Genomic DNA, 25,115 nt, shown 5'->3' on the forward strand with positions numbered 1-25,115 from the left:
AGACGGCAAACACCTTGGTCTCGCTCTGAAAAACATCCAGAAGTGTGACAAAACGCTCATGGGAGATCTTGCGTAGAACCCCAAGCTTGTAACTAGCTTCTCGCGCATCGAAATCTCTGATAACGACTCTGCCGCTGTACGGGCGTCTTCGAACTGCCACTGTAATATATTGGTCAAATTTGAGCTCATACGCTTTTTGATACGTAATCCAGGGGGATTCGTGCTTAACCACCCAAGCCTCGCGAATATTTGTCGGCGATGCCAGGGCAGTGTTGACGATGCGTGGCTTTATACCAATACTGCCATCTGTACTTACTACCGCTTGGTGTCGCGGCGATAGGTTCGCTCGTAGTTCTTGTCTTTGTAGCTGCTCCGCGGACATATGAAGGGGCGCTGACTGCTCTTGGACCGGTCGCTGAGTGCCACTAGAGATCAGACCGAGGTTGATGTGAGAGTTGCGGTTGTGTCCTACTGGATCGACACGACGAGGTATTTTCTCGCCCATATCCGCGGGCAAGAGCTGACAGTTTCATTCAGACCTCGATATTCTCGCTCGCCGATTACGCAACTACCCGGTCTATGTAGTCTATCTAGAACCTTAAGAAGGCTTCGCCATTTGATATCTCGAGAATAATCAAGGTGGCAAGGCGCGCCTGGGGTGACTGTAGGCCTGTCAGATTTCATGGTACCAGGCCGCCTGGGCTAGCTTCGCAGCACCATGACAAGAGCGATCCTAAGTGTTCTAGGAAATCTGTGAGATAGCAGTGTCCTGTGCGCGATTTCAAACCCTATGTAAAGGGATGGACAGTATCCTGAGCAGTGTTGTACTTGTCCTGGGACACTGCAATATCAAACCACCACTAATTGTTTCGGTGTGCTAGCACTGCCATTCTTCTGTGCAGTCCTATGGGATCCAACAAATTTGAATCTCGACAGGTCCTCGTGGGTCCAGCATGTCTGTGCTATCCCACAGTTTCTCCTGGCCGTGAAAATCAACCTTCTGCCAAAGCGACTAGCTCAACATCGCAAGCAATCGCACGCCAAGGATGCAGCATACTGTACCTGGTGCTCTCCGATGGTCGCTCTTCTCACGTTCTAGCCAACCTAATCAGGGCATGATGCAGTACCATGTCCAGCATCTGCGCCAAGATCCAAGAAACCCTGGTCAGTTCCACCATATCTACATGCGGTTCAAGATCTCCTCCTTGACATAGATGCTTCCGCTTGGGTCCGACGGGTCTGCCAGGTTACAACATAGTTTAGCAAGTTAAGGGCCAAGAGATCGTTGAGAGATAACTTGAATCATGGGAATCGGGCAGTCTACGCGGTCGGACCAGCCCTCAACCTGGCGGAGACGTAGAGTGGTGGGATTCGTCACCGCAGCTTGCCAGAAAAGTTCGTGAGCTTGCTGCATGGCAATATTATTCATCTGTCTGTTTCTTGATTTATACCGTACAAGGTAGATTGAACAAATGCTGTCAATGAATCCCATGATTTCTTCCACTATCCCTGCTTCCGGTATGTTGAATGCTGTGAATTGGCTTGAATTTGACTTTTTTCTAGTAGTAGTAGAGTGCCGTATCGAATCGTCTGAAGATAAGGAGACCACCATCCCCGAGGCGACCAGGAATTAACGTCGCCCATCTTAAAAGGATGGACTGACGTAGTTTCTGGGACGCCGCCATAAGTGCCGTTCCAGCTTGGTAATCATTCCATTCCAGAGCGCACGTAAAATTGCAACCCAAAGGATGATGGCGATGATAGGTCCAGAAATGAGGCTTCCGATGGTTGAGGATGACTCTGGCACTCGTTTGCAGTTCGGATATGGGCAAGTAAATACCATCCCGGTGTATGGCGAGATACCGTGGAAGATGAGAGCTGCTGGGATAAGATGAAGCATGGCCACGATGATCAGGAATAATATCCAAGTCAAGACTCGAGAAAGCATAATTGTACTGGAGTATGCTACGTTGATATGGTGTTGGAAAGGGAAAGGAAGGCACCCGCGGTCTGAAGGATTGTCGCATATTTAAGGGTGTGGCACTGACCTTCGAGAAGGGACCACAGCTATGATTCGCCTCTTACCATCGAGGTGAGGCAGACTCTGATCTTTACTACTTGCAGCGTGGAGACGAGGTTAAGAACTATGGTCAGGGGTCACCTCTCAGTCTGCCTTGAGACATGACACATAGGGATTATGGAGACCGACTGCGCAAATCTTTCTAGCCGGCCTCACCTTGAATAATCGAGGCACTCTCCTCATTGATCTATCAGCGAGCTCATCTTTCTACTAACTCATTCACCAAGTTCTTGATGAACAATGTCGACCGAGTCACAACACTTTCGCTGCCTTAATCTTCCCCATAATCTGTTCAGCCAGGAAGAGGCATTAATGTCATCATTTGAGAGCGTGGTTGCTTGTTTCCCTGCGCTGCCACTGCCACAAAGCCCAAAATTTTCACTGGATATGAGCTCGGACGGTCGCACTACGCTAGAAATATATGATGCCGAAGCATTCCTTGGTTCTTTGTATCCTGTGTCAGAGAATGGTCTCACTGTTGCACCCGGGGAGATTTACACAGAGCCTGAAGTATCAAGTCCATCGATAGGGTTGCGCGAGGAAGATATTTTGCATCACGTATCTGACAGCGAGGAAATTCGATGTCTGTACACAGAGGAGTACAGCTCCACATCGACGGCAGATCGTCATCATGCAGACGGACTCGAAGATCTGCATTTGCAAGGATCGGTGGAAGTCAGAACCATCTCACCACTTCGATTCGAGTGTCGGCATGATGACTGCCATGGGAAGGACGGCAGAAAGAAAATGTACGCCCGCGCCGAACACAGAAACAGACATGAAAGGACAGTACACCGGAAAACAGCAAATCCGCTGTACAGGTGCTGGGTCAGAGGCTGTCGTAGTAAGAGCTTCACACGAGCGGACAATTTGAAAGCACACCTGATGGTTAGGCATGGCAGGAAGTCGACAGCTGGAAGGTACCAATACATCGCAACACTGGACCGAAGCAGCTCTTACTACGACCCTGAATGGACAGGCGAAGTCACCAGTGATGGTCTACCTAAATGAGGTGCTTCAGGGATCGAGTGAAATGGGATGTCAACAGTGCTCTTCAACTACCTACACCATTGAAAATCAAGCTTGGGCTCTACGCCTCGAGCATAGATAAAATGGCCGTCGAGTATTTTCATATCAATCAGCAGCCATCCGTGCGAAGATTTTGCCAATGAAAGCCTACTGCTGTCCACTTTGTTCCATCCGACATCGTGGAATCGAAACCGAGAGGCCGACTGTATCAGATCACCTACAATGGATATCGAGGGCTCTGACGTTTATTCCGCCTTCAGAGCGTCCGCGGATACTGGAAAATTGGCCCGATCAGCTGGTTCAAAGGTCTCCAAGCGAGTTGTGATTATGTTGCGTCCTCAAAAAAACGTGGTCATGACCAAAAACATCCAATTATAATTGTTCCAGAACAGTAATTTGTAGCTCCCATGAGGAAGATTGGTGACAGATGCCATGCCCACCTTGAACCTTTGACTCCGAGAAGATCTACCTCTTTATCAGCTGGACAGAGTACTGCAGGAGACTGAGGCGCCGCAGATATTGATAAGACCCACAATTGATGAAGCCGACCTTTTTCAGCTGAGTGACTAATTTCTTGTGGTTCGGTGCGTACGCCTGGTAGGCGGTTGCACCTTGGAGTCTGGTGCTTTACCGCCGCCACGGTTTCTCTATCTATGATGTGTAAACCCGTAACACAATCAAGTGTCCTGGTGACAGCAATGTGTACAAATTCTGTTTTTCACCCCTCAACTGTCATGTAGCAGCACAAACCGAGACCGCCATCCCCCAATTCGACATGGACGTACAACATCAGCAGAATCGCGGCGAATCAGCACTGGCTAAGAAAGGCTTGCCTATAATCGACCAGAGACGCAGTGCCGTGGAAATGGTACATGGCCAATCAAGGGCAGAGATAGATAGTGCGTCGCCCGGCTCACCCAGACCGCCACGACTAGAAACTCTGCCAGAGCAGATTCGATTCTTTGATATCCAGTTCGACTATCATCTACATGAATATACTATTCGGGCATGTTGTGAGGACGTTCCGGCTTGGACCGACCTCAGATTGGTATCAACATTCATGCTTGGATCCCAGATGTTCAGGTGCGGTGACATAGTAACGATAGAGGTGCTCGGACATGAAAAAGACCAGAAAGCCGGGGCAAACATTGCTCGCATCACTGAAGTCAGGATACTTCCACGATCAGACAGCAGGAAGCTTATCCTGATCACCTGGTTTTACTACCATCATGGACGGTACTACGAGAGCAATCACCTACAGATTGTTCTTTGGGATACCATAGTCGGACGTGCAACGGCGAAACAGACAAAATCGATAAGGCACGGGCAGCTTTACGATGCCTGCGGACGAAGGAAGCTGTGCGACCAGAATCAACACACTTTGTGGCGACGCTATAAACGGAGAGTGACTAGTTGTGGCAGTTGATAGTTAGTGCTATGATCGATGCACCTACCACTTCCGGTTTTATCACGTACTGTACTCTATTGACCCACTGGAAAATAGAAATCCTGTTCATTATGGAAGACGAGTGTTATGTCGCATTACAGACCTCCATCTAGGACTCGATATAGGCGGGTATGGCACAACGTGTAACAGGGACTCTTACAGAGTATTCTTACCTCAAGGTACTGCACGACGAGGTAGTATGTCAGGCCACTCGCCACAGTAGTGCTGACGCAAACATAATAATGTCACCCCGCTATCTATCCTCAATAGTCACATTTGAGACCGAATCAGGAATAAGTCTCCTTATGGTCGATGCGATGGCGATTGTCTCGATGGTAGATACATTGATTGCAGACCTTGCCAAATCCGATTTGGAAACAGCGGGCTCACATTCACGCCGGGGGTGTTGTATTAAATATAGTCTGCAATTACTTCCTCCTGTACCTTCTTCAAGTAGTCGAATGTACTCCTTCACGTAGCAAGACATTGTAAGATTTCCAGGTTTATGGACACCTTGTTGGGTGCCGTCTTCAGATGCAAGTGTAACGATCCAGACATTACGGGACAAACTAGTGAGTTCCTCATGCCTGCCACGGTCGGTATCCAAACTTCATCCACTTCGATCTGTCGATGGCGACCGTGGCCCCGTTCTGTTCGAGTCTAGAGCAACCTTGGACGCGGAAGCCATCTTCCAGGTATTGGCAGGGCGAACCTCACGGTTTGCAAGTGCTGAAAGATACTGTAATGGTATACAGACTGGAGTCAATCTCGAAACAGCAATTGTGAGGGCTCTGAGGAGGATGAAGGGAAAGCAATGGACTGATCACCTCCAACCCCGTCGGCATGCGGGGTTGAAAAATCTAGTGGAGTATACCACGGGTTTCTTGTGTCGGGCTCGCGCTCCATGTTTAAGAGTTCCCGCGATTTTCATTGCTGCTACATCTAGTGGTTAAGATTAAAGTCCACCATAAAATTGGAGTGGGACATGTCTGTGTCTAGAGATGGTACAGTCCTACGCTTCAGGCCATACCGACAGTCATGGCCAATGCCGACCTGCCCAAACTTCATACCTTCGACCGTGCACATATGAAAATGGGATGCAGGACATTCGCCACAGATCTGCGTTCGGTCAGGTCGAACGCGTCGCAATCGAAAAGGTCTTTGAGTACCGAGGCCATCACCGTTGACATCGTGCGACGGCTTAACGAATACAAACGCGAGATCCATTTTTTTCGTGCCGTCTACAACGGCTCAGAGGAGTTGATCTCCGGAATCCGGTCGGTCGTGCAACAAATGATTTTAAACTACTATCTAAGACCGGAGGTTGATGGTGAGCGCGACGAGCAATGGCTCGAGCTGAGTGCAGAACTGGATGGCTATCTCAACTGCTTCCAGGCAACGGCCAACGCCGCCGAAGTCGAGTGGCTTGAGTTGAGTTCCCGCCAAGCGGAGAGAGACAACTCGTCAGACGCGTTCTAGCACATTCTGCAGATACACTGGATGCGATCTTGTGGCAAAATTGAGTGCTATCCAGGTCATGCATACGGGACCAATGCTTCTGACTGGCGTGAGATGGACTTGATGATAAAGCCAGTCTGCAGTCCTTATTCAAAGTACTGTACTCCATCAACTTCTGGAAGGACGTTTTCAGATTCCTTGTCGACAGCGCGCTTATTGCACATGCAATGTTGCATTATTTGCGTGCTCGGTCGACCGTGTGCCTACAGTTCTTATAAGCGGTACGTTGCGCAGTCGCAAATAATCTATTCTGCACGCGATGCAAGACCAGCGAACAGTCACATATGGCTTGCATTGTACCTTGCTATCTATAATACAGCTGATTTGGTCTCACCCTGAGACAATAACATCCAAACATGTGGTGTAGTACTGCTCCGCGGACGAGTTTCCAGGACTGCCTGGCCAATCCCATATCCAGTAAACGGTCAAAATAGAGGACGGTGCTCCTGATGCTGATCTGCATGTATGCCATCTTGGCACAGTGAAATTTGTCGCGCACCACTTGTTCTCACCCTCGGGAGGGCTGCTCTCGTGAGGGAAGGTGGCTTGACGAAGCCTGGAAATCTGACCCTCGTTGACCTGATAACACTGTCCGTCGTCGAAAGCGGACCGTGTCAGGAGAAACTCCTCTTCGTTCGATCCAGGCTCCAGAGTGCCCCAAACGCGGTGAATATCTCGGAATTTTGCCGAGGGTACCGGATGCCACGTCCCGTAAACAAAAACGACACCAGAATCAGGCTTGCCCGGGGAAGCCTCGGGTAGCGCGATATGGCCATTCTCTTGATACCGGAGTGAGACAACATCACCCGGTGCGGCCTGCAGTGCTAGTGCCGTGACTAGTTGTGCTTGTCGATCACTGCAGATGTTGTCAGTACTGGTCACTTGCGACTTGGGTGCTTGGGGAAGCTTGTAAGTCATTTCCTGGTCAACATCAACCCCGGGAATGCGAAACACTATGGATGCTGTCAGATTTCCATCCGTGGCATTAATTTCACGGTCCTACCATTGCATCTCGCGTAGCCAAGAGGACCGATTCGCTGACCATGCTCGTCGACCACCACCGCTTCTTCAACCCAGCTGTGGCTCTCGACAGGGATACCGACGAGAATTAAGAGAATCAAATATCTGATCGAATACCCAATCATGTCTCCGGGCGTCGTAGGTAGTGTCATGGCTAGTGGATCAACATTGATGTCCACAGCAGTGTAGGTACAGCTGGGGACCCAACGTACTAAAGCATTGCGTTATGGTTACAGTACCACGGAGCAAACAGCACAAAGCATGGTAGTACCCCCTTTCCAAATCTACCTCACTCACCCGAGAAGTGGTTCTGACAGCTTGGAAACGGTGCTTGTCCCCTGGCCCCCGAGAGAGGAGCCCATGGTGCTGCAAATTGACCAAGCATGTCGGGTGCAATAGATTTTCGAGGTGTTGAAGCGCAGTAGCACCAGTTCTAGCGCCCCGGTGCCGTAAGTTGGGGAGACGGTTCCCACGTGTAGTGTGCTGGCCTTGGTAAATACACTGTTACCTGTTGCCTGTGATCATCTTGGCACGTTCTCTTTGGGATTCGTTATACAGTAAGTACCGCCATCTTGTGATATGTACAGTAGTAAATGCAGTACGAACCGAAGTTATTTCCATCTTTTGCAGATCTGCCGGATCGGTAGTGGCGCCATATCTCCCTGTGCCTCTTGTGTGCTCAGCCGATACAAGGCTTCTACGATGTCCGAAGACGGCTCCACCAAATGGTATACCTTCATAGTCGCAGTACCCGTTCTCGTTCGTGTCATCATCTTATCTCTCATCAACACCACGAATTGCTATAAAACCCGGAAATTCCCCAATCGGGCATGGTCAAGGCCTTACACGCTTTTGTCTAGGCAACTGTGCCGCCCAGCAGCACAGCACTGTGGCGATATCAATTTTTCGAGCCTCATCATCACGGCAAATGCTGTTGCGTTGGTCTTGCACGCTAAGAGCATTCGCGAAGTGGCAAGCCGTAGCGGCATGGTGGCAACTGTCAACTTCGCTCTACTTCTCGCCGGCTCGCAATTCGACATTGTTGCGTCTTTTCAGGGAGACTCCCTGCGATCGCAACTCATGATCCACCGATGTCTCTCGGTAATAACCTTATTCACGGCCACATTACACATCCTGGCCATCATTTTGAGCGAAAAGGTGTCGCTGGTATCTCCTGTCATTTGGGGATCCACGGTGAGTGAATATCCGGTGAACTGATGATCAAGAGCCGTCCTAATAGTATGTCGTCAGGCGGCGCTCTGCTCATTTGTCACCATATCTGTGACACTTCATCGAGTGCGCCAAAGGTTCTTTGAGGCCTTCCTCCAGATCCACTTTTGGGCAACAGTCGTTGCTGCGGCGGCTCTGCTGAAACACATTGCAGAGCAACGGCGTGCCTCTCGCCTTTGCATCCTCGTCGGCATTTCTATATGGTCCGCACTCTTTTCCTATCGTCTCATCATACGATGCCTACGAAACGTACGAGTTGGGGGAGGTGCTCGGATCCCAAAAATTTCGGTCAGAAAGGTCTTCCGCACATCAAGTGATGATCAGATCGTTCTGAGTGATGCGTATCACATCCATCTATGGGTGAGTCGATCTTTCGTGGTACAACCAGGACAGTACCTGTACCTCACTGTACCTTGGCTTGGTTTGGCTTCTCTGTTCCAGAGCCATCCTTTTTGGATTGTCTGGTGGGATTCGGACCTTTCTCACGACGGCATGTATCTGCAGATGCTAGTCCGGCCGCGCCAAGGGTTTACAGGACGACTCGCCTCATATCGCGACAAGCAGTACTCTGCATGGATCGAGGGGCCTTACGGAGTATCCAGAAACTTGGCGAGGTTTCGAACCGTGCTCATGTTCGCCACCGACATTGGTATTGCCGCTCACGTGCCATACCTAAAGTGGTTAACAGAGAATTACCGGGCATCCGCGGCAGGCCCGACACGGATTGTCGTAGTTTGGGAGGTCAGTGATAAGAGTGAGTCTCAAGTGTGAGTTCCTAACTCGTACTCACCGGGCATAGGTCACGTCAATTGGACGAAGACTTGGTTTGATCAGCTTTTGCAAAAGGATACTGCCCACGTGCGTTCATTCTCTTGCATGAAAAAGCCTTACTAAGTTTCAGATGCTTGATGTTCGAATACATTGCCCCAGAGACAAGTATCCCGGCCTGAAGCGAATAAACAGTGAGTCAAGCTTGTTGTTGAAGACTTGATTAACCACAATAGGGATGAGAACCGCGCCCAGGCTCCTTTGTCGGCCAGCCAACCTCGACAGAATTGCCAATGAAGAGTTTCGACGACAAGGACGTGGGCCTACCCTACTCTCAGGTTTGCAAGCTCTCTTTGGGCATGACATGTAGCTCTAACCATAGTGCAAGTATGTTTGGACCAAAAGTCACAACAACGATGTCAGCACATCGTCAGAGAGAGGAGAGACGGTAGTATTGAGTATATGGAGCATGATTTTCATGTTCCCGAGTTCTAGAAGCGTGCAGCTTGACCTAGCTGTAAGACAAAAACCTTCGATGACATTTGCAGTAAACGTGGGGATGTTCTGTGAGCCATGGTGAGCACGATTTGTTGCGAAACCCACATAAAGTCATGGACCGGTGGCGAGAGCGTATAGCCGATATGGAGAAAAGCGCGGCTTTGCTTTTCGAACTGTCGCTGGTCAGTTATATAGCATACAGACATGCAGATTCCATCAAACTGGTTGATCCAACCCTCTCAATGTCCTCCTGCAAACACTTGCACTGGCTTGAGCTCATCGGAAGACAGCATGACTGGACACTGCTGGACCCGGATCGGCTGAAATCGATCGAAGACCTTCTGCCGGATCCAACACGACAGACGCCCATTCTTATAGTCTTTTTCGGCAAGTCGCGAAAGGCTTCGGCTATACAGACAGTCTTCCCCAAGAATAATCTGAGCAGGAGGGACAGTCATGGTGTTGCCAATTTGTTTGTCGACCACACATCCGAGAACAGCGACAGCCCTTGGCTGATCGCCGATTGTACTTTAAATGCCAGTCCAGCGAATCATTCTGGGGCGTATGGCACTTGTCATGACAATCGACGACTATTCATCAATTATGGCGAAGCAGAGAACGGTATCGATCGAGCGACGGTTGTTGCACATCTGCACATCAATCTATTGACCCCACTGGCTCATGTCATATGCCTTTTTGCAGAAGATTTCGGCTGCAACAAGACGTGTTGTGATTACCTTGGACAGTGGTTATCTGTTCGAAAGCAGACATCGAGCCAACGGCTCATGGCGGCCCCTGATCTGATCGTGGTGACGGAGGACCCATCGACCATTGACGTTTTTATTCAGCTTGAATGCGAAACAGAGTTCAGCAGTGTCTTCGCAACATTGACCGTTGTCACTGTGGACGCTTGCGCCCCATCGATCCTGACTGCCCAGAAACTGCAACGAATCTTGCAAGATACGGCTAAGGTGAGCGAGCAGATCCGATCTGAAGGTCACTTGCTCCTGACAGCCTGTCACATGAGGCGCATCTTCCATCATGGTGTCGGAATATTTGCTGCCAGCCCGAGCCGAGGATTGGATATTCTCTCGTCTTCCGATCACCCTGCTGCTAGTCTGTCGACACCATTCAGCACACATTTGAAAACGTTCGTCAGGCAATCGCAGAGCCTCGGGTTGGAACAGACAGCGGTGATTGGGCTGCTGGCGTCGGCCTTGTTGAACCAAGGGTACCCCGAACTTTTGCACCGTACAAACTATCCCCGCTGGTGCAGGACAAGCACTGACATATTACAGGATTTGCCCCACATCTGATATATGGACGTTTTTTCGCCGCTATAGTGTCGTCGTTGTCGATAGCACATGCGAATGCTCAATTTCACGAGAGTGTCAGGGAAGAATTCGAGAGATTGTTTTCACTGATGACATCGGAGAGAACGGCCGCGATGATCAGAACCAATTATTTGAAGAGATATTGGAGCCAACTTCGAAAACTCCACTCGACAACGACATGCTGGCGGTGCATGGTCCGGGCTCCGGAGCATATGTTACATACGGGCCATGGTCTCTGCAACTCATGTGTGCTCGAATCTAGCGTCGCAGCTAAGTGTGTCTATGCGTATCGCATTCAGAGCTGTCCGGTCTGCGGGCACAGACAACCAGCCACAATCTCGATCAAGCCATGGACGGTCGAGCCCAACGTGCTCGCCATCGATGGCGGAGGTATCAAAGGCATTGTGGCACTAGTCCTCTTGAAGAAGCTTACGGCAGTTCTCGGATCGAACACTGATGAGTACTTCCACTACAGTGCCGGTACCAGTGCAGGTAAGTCATGTTTGAAGACATATTCCAATGAATGAGGCTTATTATACAGGTGGCCTGGTTGTCCTCGACTACATTGTCGGCGCAGCAACAATCGAATCGAGCATCGAGCGTTTCAAATGCCTTGCACGCCGAATCTTCCCTCTCAAAAGCTACGGCAGATTTCCACTCTTGTGGAAGTTAGTCGACTGGTTGAAGTGGCTCCTGACTGACAACAAATATGACTCAAGCATATTGGAAGATGTTGTGCAAGAGGTTTTCGGAACTCGTGAACGCCTCTTCGGAGATCGAGCTCATCGCGAGCAATCTCGCGTCGGTATCATGGCCACGACAGCTTCGAGCAGCCAACTGAGGATATTTACCAACTACAATGGCGAGGCTCGCGCCGAACAAGGTAACGCTTACGCCATCCTACGTAGTGAGAAGGCTACAGAAGAGCCCTTTCTGTGGGAAGTGTAAGTCAACTTCCTGGCGGGGTTGACACAGTCTGACCATGATTAGTGCTCGTTGCACCACTGCAGCACCGGGGTAAGTCGAATCATCAGTAGCAGGCTCACTGTATTAATGATGACGAGGTTTTTCCGCCCAAAGCAGCTGAAGTTTTTCGGGAGTTTACAAGATGGCGGAATGAGAGCGAACAACCCCTCGGCCGTGGCGAGAGTTGAGCTTCGTTACCTTTGGCCGCAGACCCCCAACCCGCACATACTGGTCTCGATAGGAAACGGCTACTCTAGACAAGATCTGGCCGATGTTGGGGCTGACCGCGGGTTGTTGCGAGACGGATTTATCTCACGAATTCTCCGAGGTTTTATGTCGTCGCCTTCTGTCGACGGCGACAGTGGGTGGCTAAACCTTCTCGACAATTTGTCGGCCGAGGAAAGAACACGGCATTTTCGATTGAGTATCCCGTTCGATGGCGACCCTCCCGCGCTTGATGATGCTTCTTCGGTGTCGCGGCTAGAGGCGCAAGCCCTCGCTTACAAAGAGGACTACTCCGAGCTTGTAAGACGGCTGTGGGCTTCACGCTTCTTTCTGGAATTTGAAAGCGAACCCTGCTACTCCTTTGGCGAATATCATTGCCGAGTCGCAATTCACTTTCACGGGGACGACGTTAGGCCCTTGCTGAGAATCATATGTCAGAAGTATCCTTATCCCCAGCTAAAACAGGGTAACAGGATCGTGTCCCGTTTGTATCAGCATGACCACATCTGCCAGACTTGCGGACACTTACAGTTGGCTGTGAATTTCAGGGTCCGAAGCTTGGAGGAGTGCATATCGGTGAAATTGGTATTTACTTCCACCGTCACTGCGCCTATCAACGGCGACGGCCAATGTGCCGCGTGGTTCCTCGGACGACAAATGCTATATGGGCGCCTAAGACGATGGCAAGGACGCCAAAGGTGCTGCGCGCAGCGACTGGACTCCAGCAGGCAGCAAATATCTCATGCCAGCAAGAAACGTAAAGCCGCCGAGCTCTAGATATCAGCAGAATCAAGATGTGGGGGAACAGGCCGACACAGCACACTGTCTGGTCGAGTCGCATGTTGCTGTGAGATTGGTTCACATCGTATGGGCTTGTCCGGCATCATCAAAGGAGCACAACGTCTAAATGACGCTTTCCGCAAGGGCATCTCGGGTATTTGTAGGAGAAAGATGCTCACCGCCACAAGGAGTGAGCCTTGTGAGGGATCCCAACGTTAGCAGAAAGCACAGCTGGTCTGACTTTGATCATAATAAGACAAATCAAGGTACCCATCCAGCCTGATCGCGTAGATCAAAAGGTCAGGTGACTAGAGAGACTGCATTCCCCCGTCGTTAGCTGTAATTTTGTATTTAGACGAAGCCAACACTAGCAGGAGCAGACCGCTTCCAATTAAGTCGCCAATGCTTCTGGATGACCTATCTGTGTGTCGCTTTCTCTTCATGCTCTTCAGCCATATGCAAATTGATGTTCCCCGTCATGTCCACTGTAGCGTGAGCGTTCGTGATGACTGCCACGGTATTGGACAGACTAGAGTAACGGGTTTGAATAAAAGAGACCAGTGCATCGCTAACACCTTTGGAGTCTTCTGCTATCCAAACGACGCCATCGTCCGCCGGCTGATTATGTCCCCTCCATGTCCTCGACAGCTCCTCGTCCACCCGACGCGTGCTAGCGTTGTGAGCGACGTCTCCAGGGTAGGGTGATCCTTGCGCCTCAAAACCTGGGTCGACAGTGCTATACTTCTTGCCGGCATGCTGTCGGTAGCGGAACGTCCCGTAGAAGAGCAGAAGAAGTGTTGTGAGTTGTGGAAGGTCATGCTTCAGATTCGGAGATGCTAACTTCAGGAGGAATAGCCCAATGAATGTGAGCTCCATGACGAGGAGGCCCCAGAACAGGCTGTGTAAAGATGCAAGATATAGCTCGCCGTTGGTTGGGCTCGTCGCCTTGCCGACATACACCTGAGCGTAACGAAACCGGATCCGCGAAAGTACTGCACAGAGGGATGCCACAGGCAAGATTAAAGGAGAGAAGAGAGCGTAGATGATGACTCAGTTTGGATTAGACGCGCCTCCCAAAGCTGTGTAGATGGGACTTACCGATGACAGAAACAACAGTAACAAATGGGTACACCTCGCCTAAGAAGTTCCCCACTCGGCGCCTCTCAACGTCCTCGAGAACACGCCGAGGCGGCTGCCACCTTGAACGCCAGTGATAAAATCGCAGCAACATCGGGATCCGGATCGTGGTCGATGCTAGTTCTAGGGCTGTCTGGAGTGGGATGTAGGCCAAGTAGTAGGTGCCGGACCGGGGTAAGTTTTCGGCCAGCGTCCGCGGCAGTTCCCAGAGACCTGCTTTGATCATCTTGGACATGATGGTGATCAGTCCTGTTGAGATGGACGTGGTGACGAAAAGCTGCGTGAACAAAAACCAGAAATACCAAGTTTGCATGGTTATTTCAGCTTCGGCTCGCGAGTGACAACACCGCGAATTAGTAAGTGCCCTCAATACACCACGCATCATCTGCATCAAGATGGTGGTCAGTATTTGTGGCAGAGCGCCTTGTATCAAACCGATCGCCGATGCTGGCATTTGTAAGCCGCTGACTCTACCCAGCAAAGGAAGTACTGTGTTCATCTGACTGACCGCGCCTATTGCCCCCATTGGTACGGACGACAGGATCACCAAAAGGATGGTGCCGAGGTTCAGCGCTTCCGAGAACAGTTTACTTCGGTCGTCAAATTGGATAATGTTAGGTACCAACAGCTCCGATAAAGATGTTCCCAGATAGTGCAGATTTATCCTTCCGTCATGGGCAGGACCATCAAAATTGCACAACAGCTTGGCAGCGCGGTAGCTGTCCAGAGCTAGGATTGCTGCCGTTGGGCAGGTCTCCACTTCCTGCATTGCCTGCTGATGTTCTCGCGATAGCTGCAGCAGTGCTTCATAGAGCACGGCCACGCGCTGGCAAGAGTACGGCATGACGCTTTGACATGGTGAAAGCCATCGAGATGTCCAGGACGAGCCGTGCTGTTGATAGCGGCTGGTCAGTTCTTGGTCCAGCATAACCGTCTGCCCCTCTCGGATATAGCGAACCAATCTAGCGATGAAGCGCGCCTCGACGTGCTCAATGGCATGAAGACAGCGTCGACGTCGATCTGAAAGACGGATTAATAGATCACCTCGTGGTAACCACACGACGTAATTGAGGTGGGATTGCAACTGGCCACAGATATCTCGAATGCCCCCTTCATCGCGATACTCCTGAGGCAGGCCCTCGACCTGAACGAAATGTGTAACGGACTGATCACTGAGTCTTTCTCGAAGAAGTCGCGATCGCTGTATGAGAGTTTGTTCCAGCTCTCGACCAACCATGACTTGTATGAAGACAGCGAATGCGAGTGTGAGCACAACGTAAAGCCAATAGGGCTCGGGACTTGTGGTAGATAGGCTGGACCACCCAAGTCGGTCGAGAGGGTTCAAGTCATCCTTTGCTTGGCCAAAGTAATGATTGAAAAGAGCCACGACCGGTGTTACGATAATTGCAGAAGAGCCAAACAGCACAGATTGGAATCGGAGAAAGCGGTCGAAGAAAAAAGGCTCTATGCCATCGATAACCGTCGTTCCTTGAGGCCAGGCGCCGAGCAGTCGGTGGCACAGGTTCTGTAACTGCGTCGGCCACGGTTTGCGCTTCGGATCTAGTCGTTGGCCGCCCGTAGCTTGTGGATGGCTGCGTGCCAGCGTCAGCTCGAATGTTGACACACACAGGCGGAACTCACATCGTCGCCCGCGGACTCCTTGATGCATGGCGAATCAGACCAACAACCCCAGCCACCACTATGATCCCACCCGCGCAGGTTACCGCCGTGACCACTGTTCTGAAATTGTATGTCCTCGCCTTGGCAGCACGCTCGTTCTCGGGTATAGTGATGCTGTCCATATCTTGGTAGATCACGAGGCAGGGGAGGCACTGAACGTGCAGTTGAGTCGCAAGTATGGGTCAAATTAGCCGACGCACCAGAGTCGGAACCCTCGGCGGTCATAACGAGAAGAGGATGAAGCCGAACGATTGGAGCAATTATAGACATCCAACTCTGTAGCAAGCATCTGATGGGCTCAACTCGTGCTGCAGCCCGCGGAAGATGTGGAATGGCGCGGCACAGGCGCTCGCAACTGCAGGGTAGTCGCACATGTCCAGCTGTGGCACCAAAACTCAACCCGTATCATTGTGTAGTAGCCAGCGACCTGCTCGGTTGTCCAGACGTTGCGGGAGCGAACCACAAGAAATTGGTGGGTGCAAATCGACTAGTCCTGTTTTGGACCAGGAGCTGCAGATACGACGCACGGGCCACAACAATCACCTGTCCGTAGAGGTCCGTGCTTCAGTGACCCGCTCTCGGCAGCGTCTGGCGCCGCAGAGGCAGGGTCCGTCCAGGGACGATCTCTTGAAGTCGACAGTGATCTCCTCTGCATCGTATATGTCCCGTGCTGCCGTCATGATCAATCTGTATTGGCCTGACACTTTCATCGCCTTTACGCGGGCCGATGGGCGGCAACTGTGATTGCTGAGTCGCAGGCAGGGGCCCCTTTTGGCAAAATCGATCTGACAGACAACTGGCTCACACAGGATGTCCGGATGGTTGAAATCCATGATCATAGTACCGTGATGAGTTCCCGTCGGCACGATCTCGCCTGATAGAACTCCGATATATTCTCCTTCCACATATGCGACCTGACCAGGAACCCCTGCCACGGCGCGAATACCACGACCTTTGTCGGCATAGTTCTTGATGCGAGGCTGCACACTTTCAGCCCGTGCAAATTTCGTAGTATAACAACTGCATTGGGTTTGTGGACAGAGCTCGCATTGTGGATGATTAAGAATGACCATTGGGTTGGTCGGCCATTCTTTATAGGTTGGCCAGTCAGGCGGTCTCTCCCATCCGGGATATTTTTCCGGACTGTAAATGTTGTCCACCTCCCACGTGATCGGAGAAAGGCACTCAAGTGCTTCCAGCGGTGATAGTTTCTGCCAGCACACTTTTTCTGCCTCCCATCGAAACTCGACGTCTTCTGCTAACGGAGACAGCGACTCTATGAATTTGGCTCCAATCGCATTGAGCCTGTTCGCATATTCGCAGGCGAGCAGCGCTCGGAATGTGCTGATATCGGTAGCAGACATGTCGATATAGTCTGTGCACGAGACTTCGAACGGCAAGTGATCGTCAACTAACAAGAAACACAAGAGGCCGGGATGCGTCTTAAAAAGCTCCAGCCATTTCCGGCCTCGACTTTCGTGACGTCTGAACTTTTGGTAATCCCAGCCGCTGCGCTTGACGATATTCTTGATGTCCTGCGGATCATTTCGTATGCGTCCTTTCCGTTTGTGCTCCATGTGCCGAGCCAATTCGAATTCGTGTATACGAACAATGAATTTATCGAGATGGGATTGCGCCTGAATTCTACCCAGATTGTGAAGGCGCAGCTCGAGTTGGCGCTCGTCACCGTCGTCCGCGACCCAACAGCTAAGAGGGGTCTCAGTGTGCCGTCGGGATTGGACGAGATTGCAGAACGAGACGATCGCAGGTCTGCTCAAGATCGCCGCAACAAGTTTTAGGACCGATGGGGACACAGGGGGATCATATGGCGGGATCACGCAGAAAGGGTCCAGCTTCTGGAGATACTGCACCATCTGCGTCAAAGCTGGATTTGGATCTGGTGATCTTCGTCTCTTAGTTGTGTTTGGAAGGTGAGACCGATCACTCTTGCGTTTCTCTGGCGGCTTTAGGACTGCTCGACGTGACAGCTTGGCTGGCATCTGGGTAATGGCTTTCTGGTTCGGATGCTTCTGACTCGCAATGTCTTCTTCAGGTTCATGCCCCGTGTCGTCGCTCTGCCTGCGCTGTGCTTCGCCTGGTTGAAGAAATCGGAGGTAGGCATTTGGGATAGGGTAGCCGGGACAGCCACGGCTTCCACGTCTGCATTCCTTGTAGCCCTCCACAGTCCACGACGGCGGTGCGTAATTCACGGCCTCGGCCACCTTACTTCCAATATTTCCACCCTGGTGGTACGTCTTCCCAAAGAGAACGACGGCCTCTCCGGGATACTGAAGGAACAACTGATAGGACACGCCGAGCCGTTCCAGCTCCGAGGTAGTGAAGTACCAGCGCTCATGACGAAGCTTCTGATCGCACGACCACCGCGACTCCAGCCCTTCAAGCACGGGGGCGTATTTCGGATCGACGGTTAGCCATAACACAGGTCCTCCCTTGTGCAGCACGTTGATGGACCACGTATTCTGGTCTTCGCGGTGGCTGGTGAAAAACCCAGTCCCTAGGTACCCGTACGGAGAGTGAAGTCCATCAACCTCGTACAAAGTCTTATCGAGTTGGTTGTGTGGCAAGGGGTAGATAGGCGACCGCAGCGGCAATCCACACGCGCGACGCTGTTCTTCCGTCTGAGCTGGAAGATCGGTACAATAGCGCATCTTACTCAGTTGTTGGAAGTCGCTAACGATATTTTCGAGTTCGGCAGCAAGAATCTGCGGCTCGGTCTCCAGTGGATCTGTTGGCACGACTGTGACAGATTCGCTGTGCTGGTGATATGTTAGACAAGTTCGGCCTGTGTCACTGCGCGCCGATGAAAAAGACCATGCAGAAGTGGCTTGTCCACTGCTGACCCCTCCGCCGCAGTCTGTGCTCAGGATGTACTTAAATACTCCGGTCTCTGTAGCGTTGACCTTACACGCCTGCTCCGCAAGAAAGGGCAGATCTCGACATTCTTGCATGTTCTTTGGGAGAAGAGTGACGACTCCGTCTCTTATTCGATAGGTTATCTCGATGCCGTCATCGCAGGGAGTCGGGAGTCTCTCAACTGATTCTGTTGAAGTGGTAGGCCGCTGAAGATCTTGATTGCTGACTAGGTCTGTACGATCCGGAACATTTCCAACCGCGACTTCGGTGCGCTCAAGGTCGGGTCCAGGGCCAGGATCACGGTTCTCAGCAACTATGCTGACGAATTTCGCGATCGCTTTGCAAAAGTCCTGTAGCGCGTGGGCAAGCTCGGGGGCTCCTGGGTCCAGACTCAGTAATTGGTTTTCGTCAGGTAGGCGGAGGCTGCCTGTTGAGGCCGCCCGCACGAAGCGTTCGAACAAGTCGCAGTCAGCGTCCATGCTCACTGGCGCTTGTGTGAGGAATGACCACGCGTGCAGGCTGGACTCCGTGGACGTGACAGATGTCGCAACTGGGGGCCCACACGACGCCCTTGGCGCCAGTTCCTTAGGGCTCGGGCCATGTGCCTCCGTTGTGGAGCACAAAGATCTAATCCCTGCCAATGAGGTTGAATTTCGTGACACGGTTCGGCATTTTAGTATTATTACTAGATTCTAATTCCCTGTGCCGATGCATTCAAGAAGATTCTGCTATATGGTCTTATTGTAGCGGACATCATCCATTTTTGTACCAATAATGGACAGCAGCGGCGAACTGCCTCCATATGATCACCTTGCAGATATGGTCTTTCTTGGGCATATCAATCCTGCGAGTTCGAGATCGCGCGTTGCTAACAGCCTTCACCTGGCAGGATTGAGCATGAATCTCGACATCACCACCTCACACAGTGGACACTCTTTCCTGGCAACTCCCCATTAATAACAAGCCTTCCATAGAGCGGAAGCGAGTCACAGCCGCCGGCGGAGGGGACAAGCATTGAGCCTGGAGCGACGTGGTGATCGTGGACAAGTCGGCAGCCTGCTCAGTATTTTCATAGTTGCTTCCAACTCCTGCATCATGTTCGATGCAAGAACTCTGGGTTCCGACACTTTCAGCGAGCCACAACGTGCACGGATCTGAGCGACTCCATAGAGTATGGTATGGTGGTGGACTTTGCGAATGCACTGAGTCGAAACTGTGACGCTCATGCCATCCACCATTTTCAGGCTCTCGCACTAGCTCATCCCTCGACCCTGAACTCGAAGGTCCTGCGTAGGAGGTGCAAATAAGGTATAGTGCAATCGAAAGGAAAGTGGCAACTCCGACGATGATGATCACCCATAACAAGGCTGGATCTTGTGTAAGTTGCATGGCTTGAGGTGTAACTTTGTGAAGGGGTTGCTCGGTCAAATGCAGAATTCGAAAGTGTGCGAGAGATATAATGGTAAACCTCGACAGGGCTTATATGCGTGGACAACTAGCTAGATCCTGTCACTCGTTCACAGCGTCTAGGAAAGACGCCCTGGCGCGCCATAATGGCGCAGACGTGGTCGACCAGGCAGACTGGGGCTAAAGGCGCTTAGCTAGAGACAAACCAGCACAGCTGCGCCAGCTCACGAATGACAATGGAAGCCTAGCTGGACGGTGTCTGATCACACGTCCTAAGAGCAATGCTGTGAGCTCTGACTTCGTGTGCTGCCTCTACGTTAAAGAGAAAATTTCCCTGACGGACGGGGCGAGGAACATTTGAGTGATACACAGCCAAACAAAGTAGGATATATAGGCACAACCTCCTGGATTGGCACTTCCGCTTGCTGAACTATTGGGCATTCCCATCGACGAGCACTGCATCTTGTACGACACTTTGAATCCCATCATGTATGGTCATGCAGTGGAAAGATTAGCTGCTGGTAGTTGAGGAAGTGCCTAGAATTCGTTGTTGTGGTGGAATGAGAGCAAACTACCGTCAGCCAGGCGCTAAATCGGGCCATAGCCAGCGCTAAGCTTCGGCGGCTACGCTGCGCGACCAATGGCTTGTGGGGGCCATTTTCGGGCTTGCTTTCTCCTTAACTTCGATCAAGGGTGGCAGCGCCAGGAACAGCGATTGTGATTGGTTCCATTGCCAAGAGCAAGGCTCGGTGGCTGGGGCCAATTCTGCTGTTGACGCCTGCACGAGATCCTGCATATCGACGGGCATCCGCGGAGGAGCTTGTTCCACTCATTGCAGGCTACCGTCGCTGATGCCGCTCAAACCTATTAGATTTCTTACAACAGAGCCATCCATCTTGGAACATAGACCGAATGTTCGAGAATAGTACACGTCTCTCCAAGACGATGTGCCAGCGGCACTGGTCTCCGTTGAAGCTATCTCAAGAACGCATTCATACACGTCTGATCAAATTGCGCAGCCCATCGAGGCAGTTGTCAATTGCAGGTCCATCGTTGCACTAGACAAAGCGTGCCTCAGGGAAGCAGGAACTGATTATCCTTCGGCTGATAATATTCAGACCTGGGCACGCACCGCGATGGAGGATGCTGGTACTGGTCAAAGCAAGCCCATCTGCACACGGTATCGAAGATCTGGGTACAAACGAACACGGTCTGGCTGTATGACCTGTCGACAACGGAAGAAGAAGTGCGATGAGACTAGGCCAACCTGTAAGTTCCTCGACTCCATCATGATTTTCAGCGTTGATTGTATGCCCATGCAGGCAATAATTGCAGACTCAACGACCTTCAATGTCTCCCAGCCGTCAAAAAGCGACGCCCGTCGAATCCAAAGGCTCTGGTTCCACTGATCGTAGCCGACCACAAGCTACCGCCTCTACAGCAGGCATGCTCATCCACAGATATAGGCCAGCCACGATTTGGTTCAGAGCAACAAGAGCGTCCTCATCCTGGACCACCGCATGTCGCCAACACAACCGCTCCACTTTTCGTTGCTGAGATGCAGCAGTCAGCGACGGTGAGCGTCACACCCACATCGCAAGCTCCATATCTTGGGCCGAGTCTCGTCCAGTACAGCCAGACCTATACTAGACACCACCAACCCGCCCTCTACTGCTCGTCGATACCCGGGAATGCCGAAATGTCTGTTAGTGTCGCCACTGCACCAAAATCACTACCAGTCGGGCTCAATTTACATCTCATCAGAGATATTAGAGATGCTCTAGATGCGTTACAAGATGTAGAACAGTTTCTCGAGCACATCGATAGGCAACTCGAGCCTTGCCGTTCTCATACATCTGGACAGTGGCGATGCATTTTGGATGGGTTCGAAAATAGACTTTGTGAGCGGAAGAGACGTCTGAAAAGGGCCATTTTCGAGACTTCTCCGCGCTGACAACGAGCTATGATCAAGAGCAATCTCGAAATGAAGGCTCAAACTTGAATGCCTGTGACTGCGTGCCTTCAGATTCAATACCGTCTCCGTGGGCAGCCATTCGTGTCTTCATTCGCTAGTGTTGACGGTGCAGGTTGATCGTGATTCGTCACACTATTGCTGGCTGGAACCTCTTGCGATTCAGCCGGGGCGCTCTGGCCTTGGCAGATTAGTAGAGATAAAATGTTACCATTCACTTCCATCGTTCTCTCTATGCCCTATATATGACCGCGCTTTTCCCGTCCGTCGATTCGAACTCCAACTTCACTGCAAACCTACCACATGAAGCTTTCCTGAACGATGTCATTCGGTGAGCATAGCAAACGCGCAGTAGTGTGCGGCGATTCTGCTGTACGCCAATTGCGCTTGGATAATAGCTTTGACGACGTGGTCTTCGACACGGAGTTCCTTCTACCACTGTCACTAGTCGGTCTGAGCCATATCGCTCACGAAACGATCTATCACGACGCTGTTCGGTATCTCATAAGCCCCGCTCTTGTTGAAATGCTAGCAAGGGAAGAGGTCAGGAAATGGGAGAGCATGCAAATCGAAACGGTTCTTGGAAAGATCCTCGGCTTGAGACGCGGTGGGCAAGCACATAACATGATTCCTACTGAACCCACTGAGCACATGTTTGAGAATGCTCTTCTTCGATACCTACGATACGCTCGGGATGTCCAGCTGAGGAAGTGCGTTCGCGAGCACCGCAGACTGCGTGAAATTGATGAAGAGGTTGCTCAACTAAATCACAAGGTGGGCCCCACAAGCAACGAGGTCGCGCAGACGGTGGGAGATGGGGATGAAGACAACATCACTTTTATTGATGATGAGTGTATGTCTTCACGCAGCCAATTTGGTGACGAAAGAAATTCTCAGAAGGCAGGAGAGCACGCTCGTGCGTCTTCACTGTAGCTCTCTGAGCAGATTATCAGCAGCATCTCGACAGCGCGACACTTTCTCTTGGATCTTCATATGATCTGATTCGCTGTTCATGTACCGGTTTTCAGCCTTCTGCAGTTGACCTTCACTGCAGCCTAGCTGCATGTGGAGGACTCTGACCCGCTCTTCTAGGGTCTCACACTGTCCTTGTAAAGTTGCGATCAACTGATTTCGGTTTTTGACGGTGGCGCTGAGGTTCCGTATTCTCGCCACAAGCAACGCGTTGCGATTTCTCAGTGCTTCAATGGTCGAAGTGAAAGTTGGTGAGACCGACGACCCTGTCTCATCGGTGAGCTTGAAGCTGGATTCCCGAACAGAGATGGCGGAGCCGATTGTCCCTCCATCTCGCCTCCTGACCTCAATTGAATGGCCAATTGCCGTGCAAATTTCGCGATAGGCACCAGTATTAAGCTTGCTCAGGGGCTTCTCAAACAAATGCTTCTTCTCTGGCAGGAACAGCCATCTGTATCGATCTCCGGGGAGTGTTCTCAAGCGGACTTCAGTCGGTGCTACCGAAAGATCGGTATGCTCATCTGACGACGTTTCAGCTCAGAATACGCAAAAGAGTGAGAATCAAACCCACGTATGAACTGAGAGAGAAGCTGCCGGCACTTGGTTCGCCAGTAGGCACGGACTCTGCTTGCAGAATTTGCATGCTTTTCTGCCATCTTTGCTCAAGGCAAGCATATTGTAGCAGGATGACGAGTTCCCAGATATTGTACATTGCATTTGCCTGGCCATGCTGCTGTAATCTATGGTGAGTGTCCGAACGATCCGCTGTTCTGCAATATGTGAGGATTGTGAAAGCGCACCCACGAATTGTCGTGCATTTTCTGACTATGGATGCCGTTGCGCACCCTCGTATAAGTGTGGTCGGTAGTCTGCTGCATTCGAAGATGAGACAACAATACATTGTCAGAATTCGATCCACGGCGCCCTTTTGCAGAACGACGACCTAACTTCGCCATACACAGTGCTCCATGATGACGCCAATGTTCAATCTCAGTCTGAATATCCCTGCAATCGTGCTTGCCTCACTAAGCCTGGCGCTGACTGTCGGCATGATCATACATGAATGTGCCTGTAAGACTTCGAGGAGGCAACACCACAAAAGAACGACTCCAGAGCCTGAGAGTGGCCAGGCACTTGGGGAGCAGCAGAATCCCTTCACACCCATCGCGAACCCGCCACCATACACAGAAAGAGAGATGGCTTCATCTCTATCATCCACAGACAATGCTGATTCCCGGCATCCGCATGAGCAGAACCCTGAGGGTCACGCCGGTGATGCTGGCTGCAACACTGCTGAGGGCATCCTAACCGAATGGCCAGAAATGTCGACACAGTCGATAACAAGGCGGTAGTCCACTCCCTGGCGGTTACGAGCGGGTCTGAAGTACGGCGATTGAGCATGCTTGTCGATGAGAAGGGTTCAACATGAATCGTAAGTTAGTATACTCTACCAGGCTATCCACGTTTACTTCATCGCGTCATTGCCCGCTTTCTGACCCTGACGAAGGTTATTGTCGAGTATCCTGTGAGAAATCTCTTCATAATCAGCAGGGAGAGTCATGGCCACTCTCGGCAGTTAAGAGTGCCGAGTGGTATGACTAGGGTTGTGCAATCACTGCTGCGGGAAAAAGGGCGACGATTCATCGGCTTGGTTTGCCTGAGCGAGTTTAACAGTCCGAGAGGCCAGGCCCTTGGCATCACGCCTGTCTGGTAGGTGAACTGTATATATAGCCAAAATCCCGAAAGCCTCCCCAAGTGTCTTATGCGTCCAACCCTTAACTTCCAAATGGACAACATTCGGTTTTACCACCATCCCGCGCAGCCTTCGCATCAGAAAAGACCCAAGCAAGCAATGACGGCAATCTCAAAAGCCCTCGGCGATGTTCTCGATGACTTTGATCTCCGTCCAGGAATGGTTGCAAGCGATAAAGCATCCCATGGGGCAGAGTGTTCTCGCGAAGGCGAATATAGTTGGTCTCCCTAGTTCCCAGGCTCCCCAAATGGCTCCGAAATACTACGCCATGATGCTAACCATGGCAGCGCAAACTGAGGACATGAGCATGTTGATAGTTGAACGGGATAGAGAAATCGAGAATCCGCCTCTATCACCTGCTCACTCTGGACAGATACACTCGAACCGCAGCATGGAAGCAATAAGCACTTCCATTATCCTGCCCG

General features: G+C 51.3%; 7 protein-coding genes across 7 annotated transcripts; 4 read left to right on the plus strand and 3 right to left on the minus strand.

The window, feature by feature from the left end:
- Nucleotides 1-2,792: 2,792 nt before the first annotated feature.
- Nucleotides 2,793-2,954, plus strand: HMPREF1541_10431 (uncharacterized protein; the record flags this gene model as incomplete). Its single annotated transcript, XM_008715102.1, has 1 exon — nucleotides 2,793-2,954. The coding sequence occupies one exon, from the start codon at nucleotides 2,793-2,795 to the stop codon at nucleotides 2,952-2,954; it is 162 nt and encodes a 53-aa protein (XP_008713324.1).
- A 2,640-nt stretch (nucleotides 2,955-5,594) lies between these two features.
- On the plus strand, nucleotides 5,595-6,035 carry HMPREF1541_10432 (uncharacterized protein; the record flags this gene model as incomplete). Its single annotated transcript, XM_008715103.1, has 1 exon — nucleotides 5,595-6,035. One exon carries the CDS (start codon nucleotides 5,595-5,597, stop codon nucleotides 6,033-6,035), a length of 441 nt encoding a protein of 146 aa, XP_008713325.1.
- A 369-nt stretch (nucleotides 6,036-6,404) lies between these two features.
- HMPREF1541_10433 (uncharacterized protein) lies at nucleotides 6,405-7,246 on the minus strand (the record flags this gene model as incomplete). The annotated part of the gene is made up of 2 exons (XM_008715104.1): nucleotides 6,405-7,027; nucleotides 7,078-7,246. 2 exons carry the CDS (start codon nucleotides 7,244-7,246, stop codon nucleotides 6,405-6,407), a joined length of 792 nt encoding a protein of 263 aa, XP_008713326.1.
- A 1,434-nt stretch (nucleotides 7,247-8,680) lies between these two features.
- On the plus strand, nucleotides 8,681-9,073 carry HMPREF1541_10434 (uncharacterized protein; the record flags this gene model as incomplete). The annotated part of the gene is made up of 1 exon (XM_008715105.1): nucleotides 8,681-9,073. The coding sequence occupies one exon, from the start codon at nucleotides 8,681-8,683 to the stop codon at nucleotides 9,071-9,073; it is 393 nt and encodes a 130-aa protein (XP_008713327.1).
- Nucleotides 9,074-9,703: 630 nt separating this feature from the next.
- HMPREF1541_10435 (uncharacterized protein) lies at nucleotides 9,704-13,290 on the plus strand (the record flags this gene model as incomplete). Its single annotated transcript, XM_008715106.1, has 6 exons — nucleotides 9,704-10,841; nucleotides 10,889-11,416; nucleotides 11,466-11,868; nucleotides 11,915-11,941; nucleotides 11,989-12,415; nucleotides 13,270-13,290. The coding sequence occupies 6 exons, from the start codon at nucleotides 9,704-9,706 to the stop codon at nucleotides 13,288-13,290; spliced, it is 2,544 nt and encodes an 847-aa protein (XP_008713328.1).
- Nucleotides 13,291-13,312: 22 nt separating this feature from the next.
- Nucleotides 13,313-15,701, minus strand: HMPREF1541_10436 (uncharacterized protein; the record flags this gene model as incomplete). Its single annotated transcript, XM_008715107.1, has 2 exons — nucleotides 13,313-13,944; nucleotides 13,994-15,701. The coding sequence occupies 2 exons, from the start codon at nucleotides 15,699-15,701 to the stop codon at nucleotides 13,313-13,315; spliced, it is 2,340 nt and encodes a 779-aa protein (XP_008713329.1).
- Nucleotides 15,702-16,251: 550 nt separating this feature from the next.
- HMPREF1541_10437 (uncharacterized protein) lies at nucleotides 16,252-19,065 on the minus strand (the record flags this gene model as incomplete). The annotated part of the gene is made up of 1 exon (XM_008715108.1): nucleotides 16,252-19,065. One exon carries the CDS (start codon nucleotides 19,063-19,065, stop codon nucleotides 16,252-16,254), a length of 2,814 nt encoding a protein of 937 aa, XP_008713330.1.
- Nucleotides 19,066-25,115: the final 6,050 nt, after the last annotated feature.

Source organism: Cyphellophora europaea (assembly GCF_000365145.1).
Source record: "Cyphellophora europaea CBS 101466 unplaced genomic scaffold supercont1.12, whole genome shotgun sequence".
In the NCBI taxonomy this organism is placed as follows: Eukaryota; Fungi; Ascomycota; class Eurotiomycetes; order Chaetothyriales; family Cyphellophoraceae; genus Cyphellophora; species Cyphellophora europaea.